Here is a 17,167-nt window from a genome sequence, read left to right on the forward strand (position 1 = left end):
GGCTTAAAAGCTCAAAATCCTGACACACAGAGAGACTGTCACATAACCTTCTGACCCACAGGGTGGAAGGAAGGCAGAGGGAACATGCAAATCAGAGCAAATCAAACCAGGTAGGAGTGGAGACATTTGTCTGGTGCATGTTTTTGCGGCTCATGTGCTGCGTGCGGCTCACACTAAACAATCACAATGAACAACTAGTATCACTCTCTGTGTATAAAAACAATAATCCCTACATTTGATGCAATGCTTTATCACGTGCTTCCCAGGATATAAAGTGCAGTGACGCCAGCAAATCCCATATCTAGACTCCCATCAGTTATCCTATTGTACCCTCGAGGGTCCCCAAGCCAACGAGTATTATACATTTGTATAATGTCTTTCATGTCGGGAGGACGTCCCAAGGCGCTGAATAGTCAGGATTTGGACCCTAGTGGGGGTGGAGGGGATTGGGGTAAGGGAGGGTGGAAGGTAGGAAGGTGGCCGAAGGCACAGTTGAAGAGGGACTTGAGACGTGCCTAGAAGGAGGCCAGGGAGGGAGGGCTTCGAAGGGAATGTGGGATGAGTTCCAAAGGGTGGCGGAGAGGCTTAAAGCCAGACCGCCGATGGTGAGCGGGAGACGTGGAGCAGACCGGAGCCTGCTGAGCGGACAGCACGGACAAGTTGATATGGGTTTAGCAAGTCATTGAGGAAGGAAGGGGCAAGGCCTTGAAGGCGAGGACGAGGATTTTGAACTCTATCCTCTAAGGGATGGGGAGCCAGTGGGGGTGATGGGGTCACAGAGCCTAGTGTAGGACAGGACACGAGCTGCAGAGTTCTGGATGATCTGCAGCTTGTGGAGGGAAGAGTTGGGAAGGCCGACAAGCAGGGAATTGGCGTAGTCGAGCCTAGATGTGATTAGGTGCCTAATCCTCTCCAGAATTAGGTAACCAGAGTGATCGCTCCGGGGAAAGTGTGCATTCCGTTCCACGTGTAGGTGGCAGACATGGAATTCTCAGTCTGGCTTGGAGACTCTTAAGTATGGCGATGGGTTTCAGACACCCGGCTGACCAAAATAAATTGGAACATTGTTGAGGAGCGCGGGGGGAGATTGGCCATTTAAACTCATTCACGTTTCCAAAGAGGCAAGAAGCAAAACTGTTTGTGAGGAACGTGCTGTAATATAGTCATGAGCAGACATGAGCGACAGAACAATTACAGGTAAGGTCATAGCTGGTCAGAACCTTGAAGCCCCGAGTTGCTCCCCGCACAGGAGCTGTAGATATAGTCAACCGCACCCACCCCCATCTGCCAACAGACATGGGACTGTATCAGGCCTGAACCTGACAGTTTCACATTATCCACATTTTAACACAATTGAATTGATTTCATTGTGCTCGTGTGTCAGCTGTATTTCCCTGGATTGTGTCTGATCCGATCCAGAGTAATAAAGATTTATATATATATATGCAGGGTAACAAAAAGTCGTGATACTATTTATTTTAATAATAATTACTTTATTTCTTCATAATTTCTTTAAGACTTATTAGACATTGAAATGGTATGACTTTTTGGTCACCATGTATGTGTATATACATGTATGTGTATATATATATATAGAGAGACAGAGAGAGAGACACACATACAGTTGAAGAGAGAAACACACACAACACTTAATTAGAGAAACAGAGAAGAGTGAGAAAAACATACACACACAAAGGGAAGAGTTAGAGAAACACCACATATTCAATTTCCACATTGCTTCCATATCCACAAAGCCAGTCAGTGCGTGTGTGTGTTTGTGTGTGGGGGTGGGGGGGCTGGTACCAGCCTGTGATGTGACTCAGATCCGGGGTTTACAAATTTTCATTGAGAAGACAGAATAGCTGCTCACAGCCTAGTGTTTACAGTAAACACCGAATCCTGAGTACTCTCGGCGTATACACACAGGTACATCTCGGAGAACATCATTAACTCCATTCTCACGGCAAAAGCAGATCAGGGTCTAGATTCACATCTGTTCAACAAGTCATTTTCCTTTAACCATTTACCCTTACGATGCTTGCTGTCTGTTTAAAAACAGAAGCAAGTGTAATGCGTTGGGAATAAGGGGCTGGGTGTGGGACGGCTGTTCAACACTGAGTGAAGCTGTTCTCTACTGCTCACAGCCCGAGCAGCTGCCTTCATCCTCCTGACTGTCCACGTAAGCTTCTGGGTTGATCAGGAACTGAATTTCTTCTGCGCTGATTGGAATCTTGTCCGGCTGGAGCCAGCGTTTGAAGAGATCAATGGCCCTAGATTGGCAAGGCAGAAAGTGAGAGGTCAGAGAATCTTGACACGCGGTTTCCAAGCCATCGCTTCCACAGGCCCAGCTGGGAGATGCCAGTCACTCTCCGTGTCTACTGGAGATCCAGCACCTACACTCACTCTAAAGTGGGAGGATTCCCTGGCCTCAGTGACTGGTCTGCCCTTCCAAATCTTGCCAATGAGCCAGACTGGCTGTGCCCTGGAGTACTGCGGATCTGCCTGGCTCAGGAACAAGACTGGAGATTCTCACAGAGGACCAATATGGATTTTACCTCAATTCTGACATTCTGTTGCCAAACATGTCACCTTGAAGCCAATTCAGCTTACCTCCCCCAGGACGAGTCTCTCTCAGTCACAAGAGACGGGAATTTCTCCCGGTGTCCTGGCCAACAATCCCCCAGATAAAATTGGTCACTCACTCCATGGTTGTTGTGGGACATTGCTGTGTCAAAATGGCTGCTGCTTTCACCCAATTAATACAGTCGCACCATTTCACACTATATCCTACATGCTGTAGCACATCAAGGCGAATTGACGATGTGATAAGGTGCTGTATCAAATGTAAGGATTATTAACAATAAATTTACGGCACTGTACATTACGTGTTTGTGCCACTCCCTCAAGAGCAATCCTTTCATTCCCACTTAACTGCCCTTCCCCCACACCCGCCCCTGTGACTGACTCTTTTTAAGGTATCTGTCTCATTCCTTCTTGGAAGGCCAATATGGATTTTGCTTCGAACACCACTCCTGGCAGGACATTCCATATCCTAACCACTTCTCCTAACGTCTCCATTTGCTTGTTTACTAACTTTCTTAAATGAAGTTCCTCTTGTCACTGACTCACCGACTAGTGGAAATAATGTCTCCCTATCGACTCTATCAAAACCCCTCATCATTTTAAAGACCTTGATCAAGTCACCCCTCAACCTTCTTTGTCCCAGCGGAAAAAGTCCCAAGTTTTGTGCAGACAGACTGGACTGCGAGTGACTGTTTACCTGTCATCCACATCACAGCCATCGCTGAACATGTCAGAGTCTCGCTGGTCATGGAGGAAGCGGTCCCAGCACTCCTTCCTGGCCTGGGCCAGGCACTGCAGCATCTCTTTGGACGTTGGCTCCTGGTTCAGGCCCTTCACTTTCCTCAATCGGTTTTCTGCGGAGGACAATCAATCAGTGGGGAGGACAGTGACTAACAGAGACATTGAGTGACAAAGAGACATTGAGTCACTGAGAGTAACAGTGAGCAACAGAGAGACAGAGAGTTATTCGCCGAGAGACAGGCAGTAATTGAGACAGTGAGTAACAGAGTAAGAGTGAGTATCAGAGTAACAGGCAGTAATGGAAAGACCGAGAGTAAGAGTGAGTATCAGAGTAACAGGCAGTAATAGAGAGATTGAGAGTAAGAGTATCAGAGTGAGAGAGAGAGAGAGACAGTGAGTATCACAGTAACAAACAGATTATCAGAGTAACCGACAAAGAGTAATGGTGAGTATCAGAGTAACAGAGAGCCAGTGTGTATCACAGTAACACAGAGTGACAATGAGTATCAGAATAACAGAGAGTGACAGTGAGTTTCAGAGTAACAGAGAGTGACAGTGAGTTTCAGAGTAACAGAAAGTGACAGTGAGTATCACAGTAACACAGAGTGACAGTGAGTATCACAGTAACACAGAGTGACAATGAGTATCACAGTAACACAGAGTGACAGTGAGTATCAGAGTAACAGACAGTGACAGTGAGTGAGTATCAGGGTAACAGACAGTGACGGTGAGTATCAGAGTAACAGAGAGTGAGTGAGTATCAGAGTAACAGAGTGACAGTGAGTATCAGAGTAACAGAGAGTGACAGTGACAGTGAGTATCAGAGCAACAGAGAGTGACAGTGAGTGAGTATCAGAGTAACAGAGAGTGACAGTGAGTGAGTATCAGAGTAACAGAGAGTGACAGTGAGTGAGTATCAGAGTAACAGACAGTGACAGTGAGTATCAGAGTAAGAGAGAGAGAGTGAGTGAGTATCAGAGTAACAGACGGTGACAGTGAGTATCAGAGTAACAGAGAGTGAGTGAGTATCAGAGTAACAGACGGTGACAGTGAGTGAGTATCAGAGTAACAGAGAGAGAGTGAGTGAGTATCAGAGTAACAGACGGTGACAGTGAGTGAGTATCAGAGTAACAGAGAGAGAGTGAGTGAGTATCAGAGTAACAGACGGTGACAGTGAGTGAGTATCAGAGTAACAGACGGTGACAGTGAGTGAGTATCAGAGTAACAGACGGTGACAGTGAGTATCAGAGTAACAGAGAGTGACAGTGAGTGAGTATCAGAGTAACAGAGAGTGACAGTGAGTGAGTATCAGAGTAACAGACGGTGACAGTGAGTGAGTATCAGAGTAACAGAGAGTGACAGTGAGTGAGTATCAGAGTAACAGAGAGTGACAGTGAGTGAGTATCAGAGTAACAGACGGTGACAGTGAGTATCAGAGTAACAGAGAGTGACAGTGAGTGAGTATCAGAGTAACAGACGGTGACAGTGAGTATCAGAGTAACAGAGAGTGACAGTGAGTGAGTATCAGAGTAACAGAGAGTGAGTGAGTGAGTATCAGAGTAACAGACGGTGACAGTGAGTGAGTATCAGAGTAACAGAGAGTGACAGTGAGTGAGTATCAGAGTAACAGACGGTGACAGTGAGTATCAGAGTAAGAGAGAGAGAGTGAGTGAGTATCAGAGTAACAGACGGTGACAGTGAGTGAGTATCAGAGTAACAGAGAGAGAGTGAGTGAGTATCAGAGTAACAGACGGTGACAGTGAGTGAGTATCAGAGTAACAGAGAGAGAGTGAGTGAGTATCAGAGTAACAGACGGTGACAGTGAGTGAGTATCAGAGTAACAGACGGTGACAGTGAGTGAGTATCAGAGTAACAGACGGTGACAGTGAGTATCAGAGTAACAGAGAGTGACAGTGAGTGAGTATCAGAGTAACAGAGAGTGACAGTGAGTGAGTATCAGAGTAACAGAGAGTGACAGTGAGTGAGTATCAGAGTAACAGAGAGTGACAGTGAGTGAGTATCAGAGTAACAGAGAGTGACAGTGAGTGAGTATCAGAGTAACAGACGGTGACAGTGAGTATCAGAGTAACAGAGAGTGACAGTGAGTGAGTATCAGAGTAACAGACGGTGACAGTGAGTATCAGAGTAACAGAGAGTGACAGTGAGTGAGTATCAGAGTAACAGAGAGTGAGTGAGTGAGTATCAGAGTAACAGACGGTGACAGTGAGTGAGTATCAGAGTAACAGAGAGTGACAGTGAGTGAGTATCAGAGTAACAGACGGTGACAGACTAACAGAGAGGGCACTGACCGAGGCCGAGGAGGTGTCGCTGGGAGTCGGGCAGTGGGGCCCAGGCCCGGGCCCGGGGGGGAGGCCGCGCGATGTCCTGGTCGAGGGTCTCGGAGGCCGGGATGGGGGTGAAGGTTTCCCACAGGGCCCCGGGCCCCGGAGAGGAGCGGCCGGGCGGCAGCTCGGCACAGATCCGCTCCCAGCACAGCTCGGCGGCCGCCCGCTCCGCCTCCACCTCCGCCACCTCCCAACCCGGCTCCGCCATCAGCCCGGCTCCGCGCTGGGCCTCTCCCCCACAGCTCCGCGCTGGGCCTCTCCCCCACAGCTCCGCGCTGGGCCTCTCCCCCACAGCTCCGCGCTGGGCCTCTCCCCCACAGCTCCGCGCTGGGCCTCTCCCCCGCAGCTCCGCGCTGGGGCTCTCCCCCACAGCTCCGCGCTGGGCCTCTCCTCCACAGCTCCGCGCTGGGCCTCTCCCCCACAGCTCCGCGCTGGGCCTCTCCCCCACAGCTCCGCGCTGGGCCTCTCCCCCACAGCTCCGCGCTGGGCCTCTCCCCCACAGCTCCGCGCTGGGCCTCTCCCCCCCGCAGCTCCGCGCTGGGCCTCTCCCCCCCCCCCCGCAGCTCCGCGCTGGGCCTCTCCCCCCGCAGCTCCGCGCTGGGCCTCTCCCCCACAGCTCCGCGCTGGGCCTCTCCCCCCCCACCCCCGCAGCTCCGCGCTGGGCCTCTCCCCCCGCAGCTCCGCGCTGGGCCTCTCCCCCACAGCTCCGCGCTGGGCCTCTCCCCCCCCGCAGCTCCGCGCTGGGCCTCTCCCCCGCAGCTCCGCGCTGGGCCTCTCCCCCACAGCTCCGCGCTGGGCCTCTCCGCCCCCGCAGCTCCGCGCTGGGCCTCTCCCCCCCCCGCAGCTCCGCGCTGGGCCTCTCCCCCACAGCTCCGCGCTGGGGCTCTCCCCCCCCGCAGCTCCGCGCTGGGCCTCAGTGACGCCATATCTCTCCGCCCAGTTGTGAGGAGCCCAAAGTCTGAGAGTGACTGAGAGAATCTTCCACAGTACTGTGCGCAGTCACAGTTGTGCATTACTCGCCGGGAGTGAGTATTCAGCAATAAAGGAATGTGAGTAATTAAACAGAGAGAGTGACATAGTAACTGGGGAGTAGTTGCGTGTCACAGGGGGTCAGGACTGTGAGTCACAGAGAGTAACGGGGACTGAGCGTAACTTGTCAGTAACTGAGACTGAGTACTCGGTGGGGGCGCGGGTATGGGGGGTGTGCGGGTATGGGGGGTGTGCGGGTATGGGGGGTGTGCGGGTATGGGGGGTGTGCGGGTATGTGGGGGTGGGGGGGTATGGGGGTGGGGGTGGGGGGTATGGGTGGGGTGGGGGGTGTGCGGGTATGTGGGGTGGGGGGTATGGGAGGGGTGGGGTGGGGGGTGTGGGGTATGTGGGGGTGGGGGGTATGGGAGGGGTGGGGGGGGGGTATGGGGAGGGGTGGGGGTGGGGGGGTATGGGGAGGGGTGGGGGTGGTGTTGCTATGGTGGGGGGTGGGGGTATGGGGTGGGAGCTGCGGGTATGGGGTTGAGTGGGGGTGCGGATATGGTGGAGGTGCGGGTATGGTGGGGGTGGGGTGGGGGGATGTGGGTGCAGGTATGGTGGTGGGGTGTGGGTATGGTGGAGGGGGTGCGGGTACGGTGGGGGGGTGCGGGTACGGTGGGGGGTTGCAGGTATGGTGGGGGGGTGCGGGTACGGTGGGGGGGGTGCGGGTACGGTGGGGGGGTGCAGGTACAGTGGGGGGGGGTTTGCGGGTACGGTGGGGGGGTGCGGGTACGGTGGGGGGGTGCGGGTACGGTGGGGGGTGCGGGTACGGTGGTGGGGGTGCGGGTACGGTGCGGAGGGTGCGGGTACGGTGGTGGGGTGCGGGTATGGTGTGTGGGGGGGTAGAGAGTACGCGGGGGACTGACACTGTGTGACTGACAGGGAGATGCTGGGAGCTGTTTTGGGGCTGTTGCTGGCCAGGACCATGGCCTGGAGCTCATCTGGACTGAACAACACTCAGCTCGTCAGCAACCTGAGACGTAAGTGTGTGAGGGTGGAATGCGGTGGGTGGGGGGGGTGGGTGGGTGGGGGGGTAGGGTGGGTGGGTGGCGTGCGGTGAGTGGTGGGGCCGGGAGGGGCGAGGGGTGGGTGGGTTGAGGGGCAGGGCGGTAAGGGGTGTGCTGGTGAGTGGGGGGGGGTCGGTGAGGGAGACCCCACACATGCACATGCACACACCCTCCCCCCCCCCCCCACCCCGGGCAGTGACCGCACTCTCCACTTGTTCGTCTTTCAGGAAATGGTGTCATTCAGTCGGATCGTGTGTTTGAAGTTATGATGGCCACAGACCGGGGCCATTACACTAGAACCAACCCCTACGCTGACTCCCCGCAGCCCATAGGTAAGTAATGTTAGGGATGACCGTGCCTCGCGACCCCCACCCCCCTTACCTCTCCCTCCACAACCCCCATCACCCCTCTCCCCCTCACCTTCCCCCAATCCTCACCTCCCCCCTCCCCGCTCACCCCCCTTCCCCCTCACCTCCCCCACTCCCCCTCATCTTCTCCCCTTCCCCCTCTTCATCCTCACTTTCCCCTCACCTCCTCCACTCCGCCTCACCTCTCCCCCCGCAACCCCAGGGGAAGTTTGGACGGAGATCAGCCTCAGAGCTGTAATGCTGACTTTTCCCTCTGAGCTGCACCAGCAGCTCGTTTTCTGCACTGTCCTCACTGGTTTCTCTTGTTTTTTTTGAAAGACGCTGTACAAATGTAATCTTGTTGTTGTTGTTGTTTACAGGTTACCAGGCGACCATCAGTGCCCCTCACATGGTAAGCATGTGTACAAGTGTCTCTGGAGGTCACTAACGCCATCCTGCAGGTTTGTGGTGGGGGGTGGTGGGAGGGGGTTGGGAGACGGACTTGATTCCGCAGCCCACGTAATGATGCTCAGTGTTGCAGTGTAGTCCACAAACAGGCACCTCTTGAGGAGGGGATTAGAGTTGATGGAAAAGAGCCAGGGATGAATGGTGGCTTCCTGGAGGAGGAAACACTAATACAATAAACTGCCCAATGTCCTGCTCTTATATTTGTTTCCGGGTCTGTGTGAGTTCAGTCACAGAAGCTTACAGCACAGACACAGGCCTTTCCATTCTGCCAGTCTGTGCTGCTCCCTCCTCCCCTGCATTCCCGAGTCAGCTACAGTACAGGTTAAAGACAGGGTATAGCTCCCTCGCTACTGTGCGTTCATATTCCCAGGTCAGGGTTAGAGACACAGTAAAGCTCCCTCTACACTGTCCATCCACACCTCCAGGTCAGGATTAGAGACACAGTAAAGCTCCCTCTACACTGTCCATCCACACCTCCAGGTCAGGATTAGAGACAGAGTAAGGGTGCGGTTGAAGTGGTATAAAAGTCTTAAGTGAGAGGTAAGAAAGGTGAAGGTAAGGGTTTCAGCAGTCTTTCGTGTGATACTGCGTGTGTGCGCGCAAAAGTATATGTGTATGTGTGTACACTATGTGAGTTTACAGGTTTGGTTTCTCCCCCAGCACGCACATGTCCTGGAACTGTTAAAGGATCAGCTATTTGAAGGAGCTCAGGCCCTGGACGTGGGCTCAGGGAGCGGGTACCTGACAGCTTGTATGGCCCGAATGGTGAGCACATTCACACTCATTGCGCTCACACTCTCACTGTGCTCATACCCGCACTGACCACAACCCAGGGTATCGCTATGATCACCATCACAACAGGATTAGAGAGGCCAAACTGTGAGCAAGTCTCTGCTGGTGGGTGATTTGAGGAGAGGGCATGAGTTTCATATGAAGAGCTGGAGTGTGAAAGGCAAGTGGGGGAAGGTATATTCTCCCAGAGGATTGTCGGAGCATCAGAGAGTGATTGTCGGGAGCAGAGATGATTGGAGGCATTTACAAGGGAAATAGATGGACACGTGTGCTGGACGAGTATTATTGGTCAGCCAGTCAGACTGGGGCAATGGTGCCACTCGCCTCTGAGGCAGAAGGTTGTCAGAAGCCCCACATTGGGACTTGAAATCACATAGTCTTAAGCCAGGGTGGTCCAATCTTTTGGCTGCCGTGGGCTGAAGTCTTATTTGAAAACATCCATGGGACCCATAACCAATACTTTTGTGCACAGCTCCCCCTCCCCCGCTTAGCTCCCCCTGCCCCTGCTCAGCTCCCCGCCATCGTTCAGCTTTCCCCCACCCGCTCAGCTCCCCCTCCCTCTGTTCAGCTCCCCCTCCCCGCTCAACTCTTCCCCCTCCCGGCTCAGCTCCCCAGTGATGTGCTTGAATTTCAGTGTTTTAGGAGCTGGATTTCTCTACATGTTGGTGTATGTGTTGTGCAGGTGGGGCCCATCGGGAAGGTGGTCGGAGTGGAGTACATCGAGGAGTTGGTTAATATCTCCATTAAAAACGTGAAGTCGGACAATGCTTCTCTGCTCAGCTCGGGGCGTGCCAAGCTGATCGGTACGTGGCCTCCGTTCGCTCGCTTGCTCTGCTACAGAGCCATCCATTGCTGACTCGCTCTCAGTGATGGTCTCTTAGATCTGAACGCAGCTGCTGATCCCAGTTCACCCCAGTGGATCAGTCAACAGACACTGGTTATTTGTAACCACAGAGCCTATCATTGAGAGCACTGTCTGGCAAGCTTTCCCGCTGCTTATCCAACTAGGACTACCTTACCAGTTAGGGCTTTAGCTCGCAGGGTTAACAGGAGCTGAGTGGGAGGATTCCCAGCTCCCAGTGGGGGGTGGGTGCTATGTGAGGTGGGGGAGCTGAGCAGGGCTGATGGGAGCTGAGCAGGTGGGTGTGGTGGGGGGGGGGGGGGGGGGAGTTGAGTAGGGTGGTGGGAGCAGCGTGTATCTCTACCAACCCGCCTGTTCCCTCCGCTCAGCCGGCTCTGGTCTACACCACGTCCCCCGACCCACCCACCCCACCATTGGCGGGAGAGCCTTCAGCCACTCTTCCCCCAGTCTCTGGAATTCCATCCCCCAGTCACTCCGCCTCACCCCCTCCTTAGCCTCCTTCAAGTCCCGCCTCAAGACCCTCCTCTTTGACCACTGTCCAGCGCCTTGGGACAACCTCCCGACGTGAACGGTGCTATACAAATGTAATCTTGTTATTGTTGCTGTTTGAAGCCGGAGACGGGTGGCTCGGGTATCTGGAAGATGCTCCATACGACGCCATCCACGTGGGGGCCGCGGCGCCCACGGTCCCACCCGCGGTAAGGATCCCGGTGATCAACGGCGAGACATCAGAGAATGCCCCCCCCAACACACACACATACACACACACCCACGCGGAGGCAGCGCTGCATTGTCAGAGGTGCCACCCTTTGGATGTGACGTTAAACCAAGGTCCCAACTGCCTGCTAAGGGGGGGGGCGTTAAAGACCCCGTTGGCAGTATTGGAAAAGAGAAGGGAGTTTCTCTCCCCAGTTTCCTGGCCGACTATCCCTAAATACCAAAGCCATTCACCTACAAATACACAGTCACTACATTTTACAGTAAATCCTGTCCTGACACCTGACTGTTCAGCGCTTTGGAACGTCCTCCTGACGTGAAAGGCGCTCTATAAATGTAATTTTGTTGTTGTCGTGAAGCACTTTGAAATGTTTCAACATGATAGGATGTAAAGTAAATGGAAGGCAATGGAGATGGGATGTGACAGGAGGTAGGGAAAAACAACTGCCATTCCCTGCGGAATGGGTGAGGGGATCGGAATCCTTAGCGGAGAATCAGGGAGAGGTTAGAAAGAAGCTTATCACTCACAGGCTCGTCGGGGTCAAATTCACTCCAGCGGCTATTGAGGCTGAGTCAATAGAATAGTTCAACAGGGAACTGGATTAGAAGCTGAGCAGCAAAATGATAGATAGATAGATAGATAGAGAGAGAGAGAGAGAGAGAGAGAGAGAGGGAGGGAGGGAGGGAAGGAGAATCAGAGAGAGAGAAGGTAGGCTGAATGATTCAATTGTCATGGCCTCGCTAGCCGAGCGAGACAGAGAGGGAACGGACAGACAGAGAGAGGGAAGGGGGGACAGAGAAAGGGGAGGGGAGAGAAAGGGAAGGAGAGACAGAGAAGTGGTTTAATAATAAAGGGAATTTAGCGGGAGCGGGATGATCTCACTGTGCCGGTCTGGGCTGACGATGTGTGTTTCCGGGCACAGTTAATACAGCAGCTGAAGCCTGGCGGGAGCCTAGTGCTGCCAGTTGGAGAAGCAGGAGGTCGGCAGATGCTGGAGCTGCACCACAAGGGCAGTGATGGCGAAGTCACCCGCACCCAGCTGATGGGGGTGATGTATGTACCCTTGGTTGACCTTGGTGCTGACAAGCAGAGGAACGGATAGGTACGTTTACTGGATCACGGCGGCTCTTTCACTCCCGTGTCTCTGTCATTTCCCCTGACTGGCCAGGTCTCTTAAGTCTTCTCACTTTCCGACACCACAATCGATTCGGTCTGTGTTGTCACGGTCAGCGTTAGCCTGTAGGCGGCGCGACTGTAGAGGCCGTCACCCCCGAGCCTGATCTCTGCTCACGTGGCTGCCACAAGTTAATGCTGTGACCCGAGGAGGGAGCAGAACCCAGGGAAACCTTCCTAAGTTCGCAGAGACCAGCAGCATGGCACTGACCAGCATGTGACCCTGTGAGCAGCAGCAGCTCTCTCTCCTCCCTGATCTTCACACCAACCGTCCCACTGGGTTCTGTGTTGTGTGGGTCACTACAGCCCGTCTCTGGTGCGGTATCACACAGCAACAGGTGCAGCTGGGGAGCCCAGTGCAGAGTGAAGATCCCAGTTATAACACTGGTTATCCCTGGGCCGTCACCCTACCACCCCCACCCACATCGGGCAGGTGTGAAGATTTCTTTTCCAGACAGATGTGAGAGCGGAACGTTTTGTGTGAACAGGGAAGAGCTGTGAGGAGATCCAGCCATTAGGACACAAGAGACGGACTAAACTCTGGAGACGAGGCCGCCCGTACAACTCAGTAACTCTACACCCTGGATTCACACCTTTCCTCTAATATTAGTCTTCACACCCCCCTGACCTATCAGTACTGACACACACACACAGACACACATCCAACTGTCAGTGCTGACTCTCTCACACACATGCACCCCGACTGTCAGTGCTGACACTCACACACATACACCCCGACTGTCAGTGCTGACACTCACACACATACACTCCGACTGTCAGTGCTGACGCTCACACACACACACACACAACCTGTCCTGTCAGTGTTGACCCTCACACACACACAGATGTCCTGTGTGTTGAGTCAGGCCGTGCTGTCAGTGTTGGGAGGGGGAGGAAATCCCGAGAGGAATATCAGATGCTCTCAGTCTCCTGATCTTCACAGATGATGAGTTGGTGTCTTCATGTTCTAACAGTATTTAGAATAAAGCAGTGTGTACCTCTCACTGATGTTTTCCTGTGGGCTTGCTTGATGCTCTGTTGATGTTTTGCTCAAAGACCTCTGGCTGGTATGGGTCAATTAGGTCCCAGTCTAATTTACTCCCAGCCTCTGCTATTCTGTATATCGCCCCACCCCAAAAGCCTGTGATTAAACTTTTAAAACATTATTATACTTAATATGATGCATTCAATGTCTCAAAGTACTCAACAGGATTTACTGTAAAGGGTAGCTGCACTGGAGCATCAGCCTCGGCTTCAATCCCCTCCATGCTTGAACCTATGTGGAGTCCTGTAGCTCAGTGGTTAGAGCATTCGCCTCGCAAGCAAGATGACCTGGGTTTGATTCCCAGCAGGGCGAAACGTTGGGCAAGTTTCCTTACTTCACATGCCTTTGTTTACCTGGCAGTTAGCAAGAAGCCGGTTGTTAGTCAATTGGCTGATCGCTTGTCCGGGGTAATACTCCTTTCAAAATAATAAATTATAATAATTTGGTTATTCAGTCCACTGCTGTGCACAGTTGGCTGCTGTGTTTCACCCACAAAATCTAGAGTCAATTCACTTTCCAGTATATTTCTGTGAAGCATTTTGAGACATTTCAACCATTTGATAAGGCGCTATATCAAATGGAAGGATTATTATGAATAACATCACACTGTCACACTCAGATGAGGCATCTCGAAGACGTGATAAGGCGTTGTATCAAATGCAAGGATTATTATGACAACCTTCTCAGAGACGAGAGTGCTTCTAACCCTAGGAATGCTAACATTCCCGGGATGCGTTATTGCATATATAAACCCCTGGATCGGGTGCTGCCGTGATCTGTACAGTGAATGAGCTGCAAAGACGGAGGGTTTTGATCAGATATTTATTGCTGATTGCCGTTGATCTGCACTGCCCTCTGGCCCTGGGTTTGGTCTGGATTAACAAGAACACGAAGCAGACAATGCAATGAGCAGCAGGTCAGTGGTACCTCTCCCAGTGCCCGGCTCGGGCAGCCACGGGGCTCTCTGCAGGTGTTCCTATCGACAGCGAGGGTGAAGGGAGAAGCCAGGAATTCGGAGGCTGCCAGTGGCAACTTCAGCCCAGAACAGTTGTTTTCCCTGAACTGAGCTACAGTTGGTTACCTCACCTACAGAGGCCTGAGAATTTGGGAAACTTTCAACGTGAGCATTGGTTAGGTAAACTGGGCGTGTTCATGCTGGAAAAGAGAAGGTTGAGAGGCAATTTGATTGCAGTCTTTAAGATCATAATGGGACTGGATAATGTAAACCATGATGAGTTGTTTTATCTCATCCTGACCAGTAGAACCGGAGCACCTGGCCTTCAATGGAAGTGGGTAAATTCAAAACAAATCTGCGGAAATGCTATTTCAGTGAGTGTATAATAAACATATGGAACAGGCTATCGAGGGAGAAGGTAGGAGCAGAAAGTTGATTTTTTCAAAAGCAAATTAGATAGATTTCTGTTAGGAAATAAAATCTCGAGATACGGTATATACAGTAGTTTGGGACATGATGTCAAGTGACTGCCAAGATGATTGAAGGTGAATTGGATGGACCGTGGTCTTTCGTCCAGCAATTCTTATGTTCTTATATGTCCAGAATAGCAAACCAGTGACGTGAGAATGTGATCTTGGAAAAGTTAGCAGATCATCAGGCTCTGTCTTTCTGTCTCATGGCCAGCACTGGGCTGCCTGCCACCGCTCAGCCTCGCTCAGACATCTACTGTATCCGTCCCTAATAACAGAGAATCAGCAGAGGTTAGAGACCTCACATCTGAGGTATAGGGGCAGAAAGCCCTCCAGCCTATCCCCATCTGATCCCACAATCCCCACCTCCCATCCCAGCATCAAGCTGGTTGATAAGTGGCCTGGCCTTAACCACTTTTCCTGGCAACCTGTTCCAGTCTTAATTGCCCTCTTGAGTAAAGAAAACCTTCCTGGTGTCTGTCCTGAGAATCCCCCTCACACCCTGAAACCGGGTCCTCTTGTCCTGCTGCCAGAAAATATTTTGTTTGACCTTAATTCTCCGTTAAATTGCTCGCCTGAGCTCTGACTGTAGATGGGCAAGCCTTCAGCCACTCTGGCGCCCCCCACCCGCTCTCAGGGACCCTCCTCTCAAATCCCTCCCTTCCCATTTACAAACCCGATCAATCACCGTCTGACTGTCTGCAGCAACAGTTCTGTCTTTGGAAAGGCTGAGAGGTTCTCTCATGAAATGTGCCTAAGTGCAGACGATTGAAAGTAATGTTCTGGGTTTACTTTTCAATCCTATTTGTCATCTTAAACTCCTCATTGCCCTCTATATATCTCATTACTATAACACTGTGATCAGGCTCGCTGCTCTCGCCTGCATAACACTGTGATCAGGTTTCCCTGCTCTCCCCAGGCCCAGAGTCTGACCTCCCCCCACCCTCCCAACCGGGCTCTTACCTGCATTGCGGCTGATCTTCCACACCCACCGCTCCAGCAGCTTGTGGGATGGAGCCGAGAAGAGATACTCAGTCCCGTCCTGCAACCTGTGGGAGATGTTCAGTTCAGAACCACAGCACTCAGCACATCACATCACCTGCTCCCTCGACCCCATCACTAACCCTCTCCCACTCTGACTTCCCCCACCTCCAGAACATTACCGGACTCCGCCACTGCCTCACCCCTCAGGCTGCTGAAACCCTAATATGTGCCTACATTACACATAGGCTCGACTATGCCAACTCCCTGCTTGTCGGCTTTCCTAACTCTTCCTTCCACAAGCTGCAGAACATCCAGAACTCTGCACTTGTGTCCTCTCCCGCACCAGGCTCCGTGACCCCATCACTCCCACCCTCGCCCGGCTTCACTGGCTCCCCATCTCTCTGAAGATTGGGTTAAAAATTCTCATCCTCACCTTCAAGGCCCTCCACGACCTTGCCCCCCTCCTACCTCTCCAACCTGCTGCCCCTTATCAACCTGTCCACTCCCTCCGCTCAGCAGGCTCCAGCCTGCTCCATGACCCCCGCCCATCCCGCCCCACCATCAGCGGTCAGGCCTTCAGCTTCTCTTTACAGTATGGCATTCTGACCCGAAACATTGACTCACTTTCCTTTCTCCATAGATGCTGCCTGACCTGCTGAGTTTTCCCAGCTCTTTGTTTCAGATTCCAGCATGTGCAGTATTTTGTGTTTTGTTCACTTTATAGTCTATTCTGTGAAGCGCTTTGAGACGTCTAGAAGACGTGAAAAGCGCTATATCAAATGCAAGGATTATTATTATTATTCTCTGGAACTCCATCCCACATTCCCCTCACCTCGCTCCCTCCCTTGCCTCCTTCAAGGCACACCTTAAGACCTTCATCTTCGACTGTGCCTTTGGCCACCCTCCTACCCTCTCTGCTCTCCACTCTCCCAAACACCCCCAGCTTGGGTCCAAATCTCTAATCCCTGACTGTTCAGCGCCTTGGGATATCCTCCGGACGTGAAAGGCGCTTTACAAATGTAATTTTGTGTTGTATTGCATCACAACACTCAACACTGATACCCTCAGCACTAAAACACCCAGAGCACTCAGAGACATTCACAGACAGACTGAGATATCCACTGCAGAACCATGGAAGTGGATGAGATATGAGGACCATTGTGTTATGTCAGTTTTTGCTTCACCGGGGAGACATCCAACCTTTTCCCAATCCCTGTTCTTTCCCGACACTTCTAATCCCCTTCCTTTGTATCTGCTCATCTGATTCTCTCTTAAATGCCCCCAATGGATTGTTCTAACTCCATCAAATCATCCCAGCTCAGGGGAGGGGGGTGTTCTCAGAGCTGAGCTGCTTCCAACGTGACATGCTTGGCAATGAGAATTGAGCCAGCCCTCTGTGGTGGTCTCCATGGTCTAGTCCTGAGTGAGGCAGTGGTCCAGGGCACTGCTGTGATAGCCCAGCCAGCCTGGCTCACTGGCAGGACTTGGAAGAGCAGACCAGTCACTGGGCACAGGAATCCTCCCACTCAGCTCCTATTCCTGGCAAGCCAAAGTCTTAAACTCCATCAGTTACTCCACCAGTTGATTAACTCTCTCAAATCCTTTCCTTTTTCGTAAACACCTCGATCAGATCACTCCATAAAGCTGGGTG

General features: G+C 52.4%; 3 protein-coding genes across 3 annotated transcripts in view; 1 reads left to right on the top strand and 2 right to left on the bottom strand.

Moving 5' to 3' along the window:
- Nucleotides 1–1,647: 1,647 nt before the first annotated feature.
- ccdc32 (coiled-coil domain containing 32) lies at nucleotides 1,648–5,938 on the bottom strand. Its single transcript, XM_007907024.2, has 3 exons — nucleotides 5,634–5,938; nucleotides 3,281–3,437; nucleotides 1,648–2,270 (listed from the first exon to the last, which is right to left on the bottom strand). The coding sequence occupies exons 1-3, from the start codon at nucleotides 5,875–5,877 to the stop codon at nucleotides 2,132–2,134; spliced, it is 540 nt and encodes a 179-aa protein (XP_007905215.1). The 5' UTR covers nucleotides 5,878–5,938; the 3' UTR covers nucleotides 1,648–2,131.
- Nucleotides 5,939–6,642: 704 nt separating this feature from the next.
- On the top strand, nucleotides 6,643–13,226 carry pcmtl (protein-L-isoaspartate(D-aspartate) O-methyltransferase-like). Its single transcript, NM_001292255.1, is given in 9 exon segments — nucleotides 6,643–6,718; nucleotides 7,578–7,675; nucleotides 7,930–8,034; nucleotides 8,430–8,461; nucleotides 9,178–9,282; nucleotides 9,992–10,112; nucleotides 10,784–10,869; nucleotides 11,812–11,991; nucleotides 12,551–13,226. Coding segments are annotated over 8 exon segments (729 nt in total). The 5' UTR covers nucleotides 6,643–6,716; the 3' UTR covers nucleotides 12,551–13,226.
- A 689-nt stretch (nucleotides 13,227–13,915) lies between these two features.
- Nucleotides 13,916–17,167, bottom strand: part of sptbn5 (spectrin, beta, non-erythrocytic 5) — a 57,227-nt gene continuing 53,975 nt past the window's right edge. Inside the window, exons 68-69 of the mRNA XM_042338134.1 lie at nucleotides 15,496–15,581; nucleotides 13,916–14,800 (exon numbers count right to left, since the gene is read on the bottom strand). Of these exons, the coding sequence (XP_042194068.1) occupies nucleotides 14,778–14,800; nucleotides 15,496–15,581 (109 nt within the window). The 3' untranslated portion in view covers nucleotides 13,916–14,777. The remainder of the gene's footprint in view (nucleotides 14,801–15,495; nucleotides 15,582–17,167) is intronic.

This window comes from Callorhinchus milii, unplaced genomic scaffold, assembly GCF_018977255.1.
Source record: "Callorhinchus milii isolate IMCB2004 unplaced genomic scaffold, IMCB_Cmil_1.0 Scaffold9, whole genome shotgun sequence".
Classification (NCBI taxonomy): Eukaryota; Metazoa; Chordata; class Chondrichthyes; order Chimaeriformes; family Callorhinchidae; genus Callorhinchus; species Callorhinchus milii.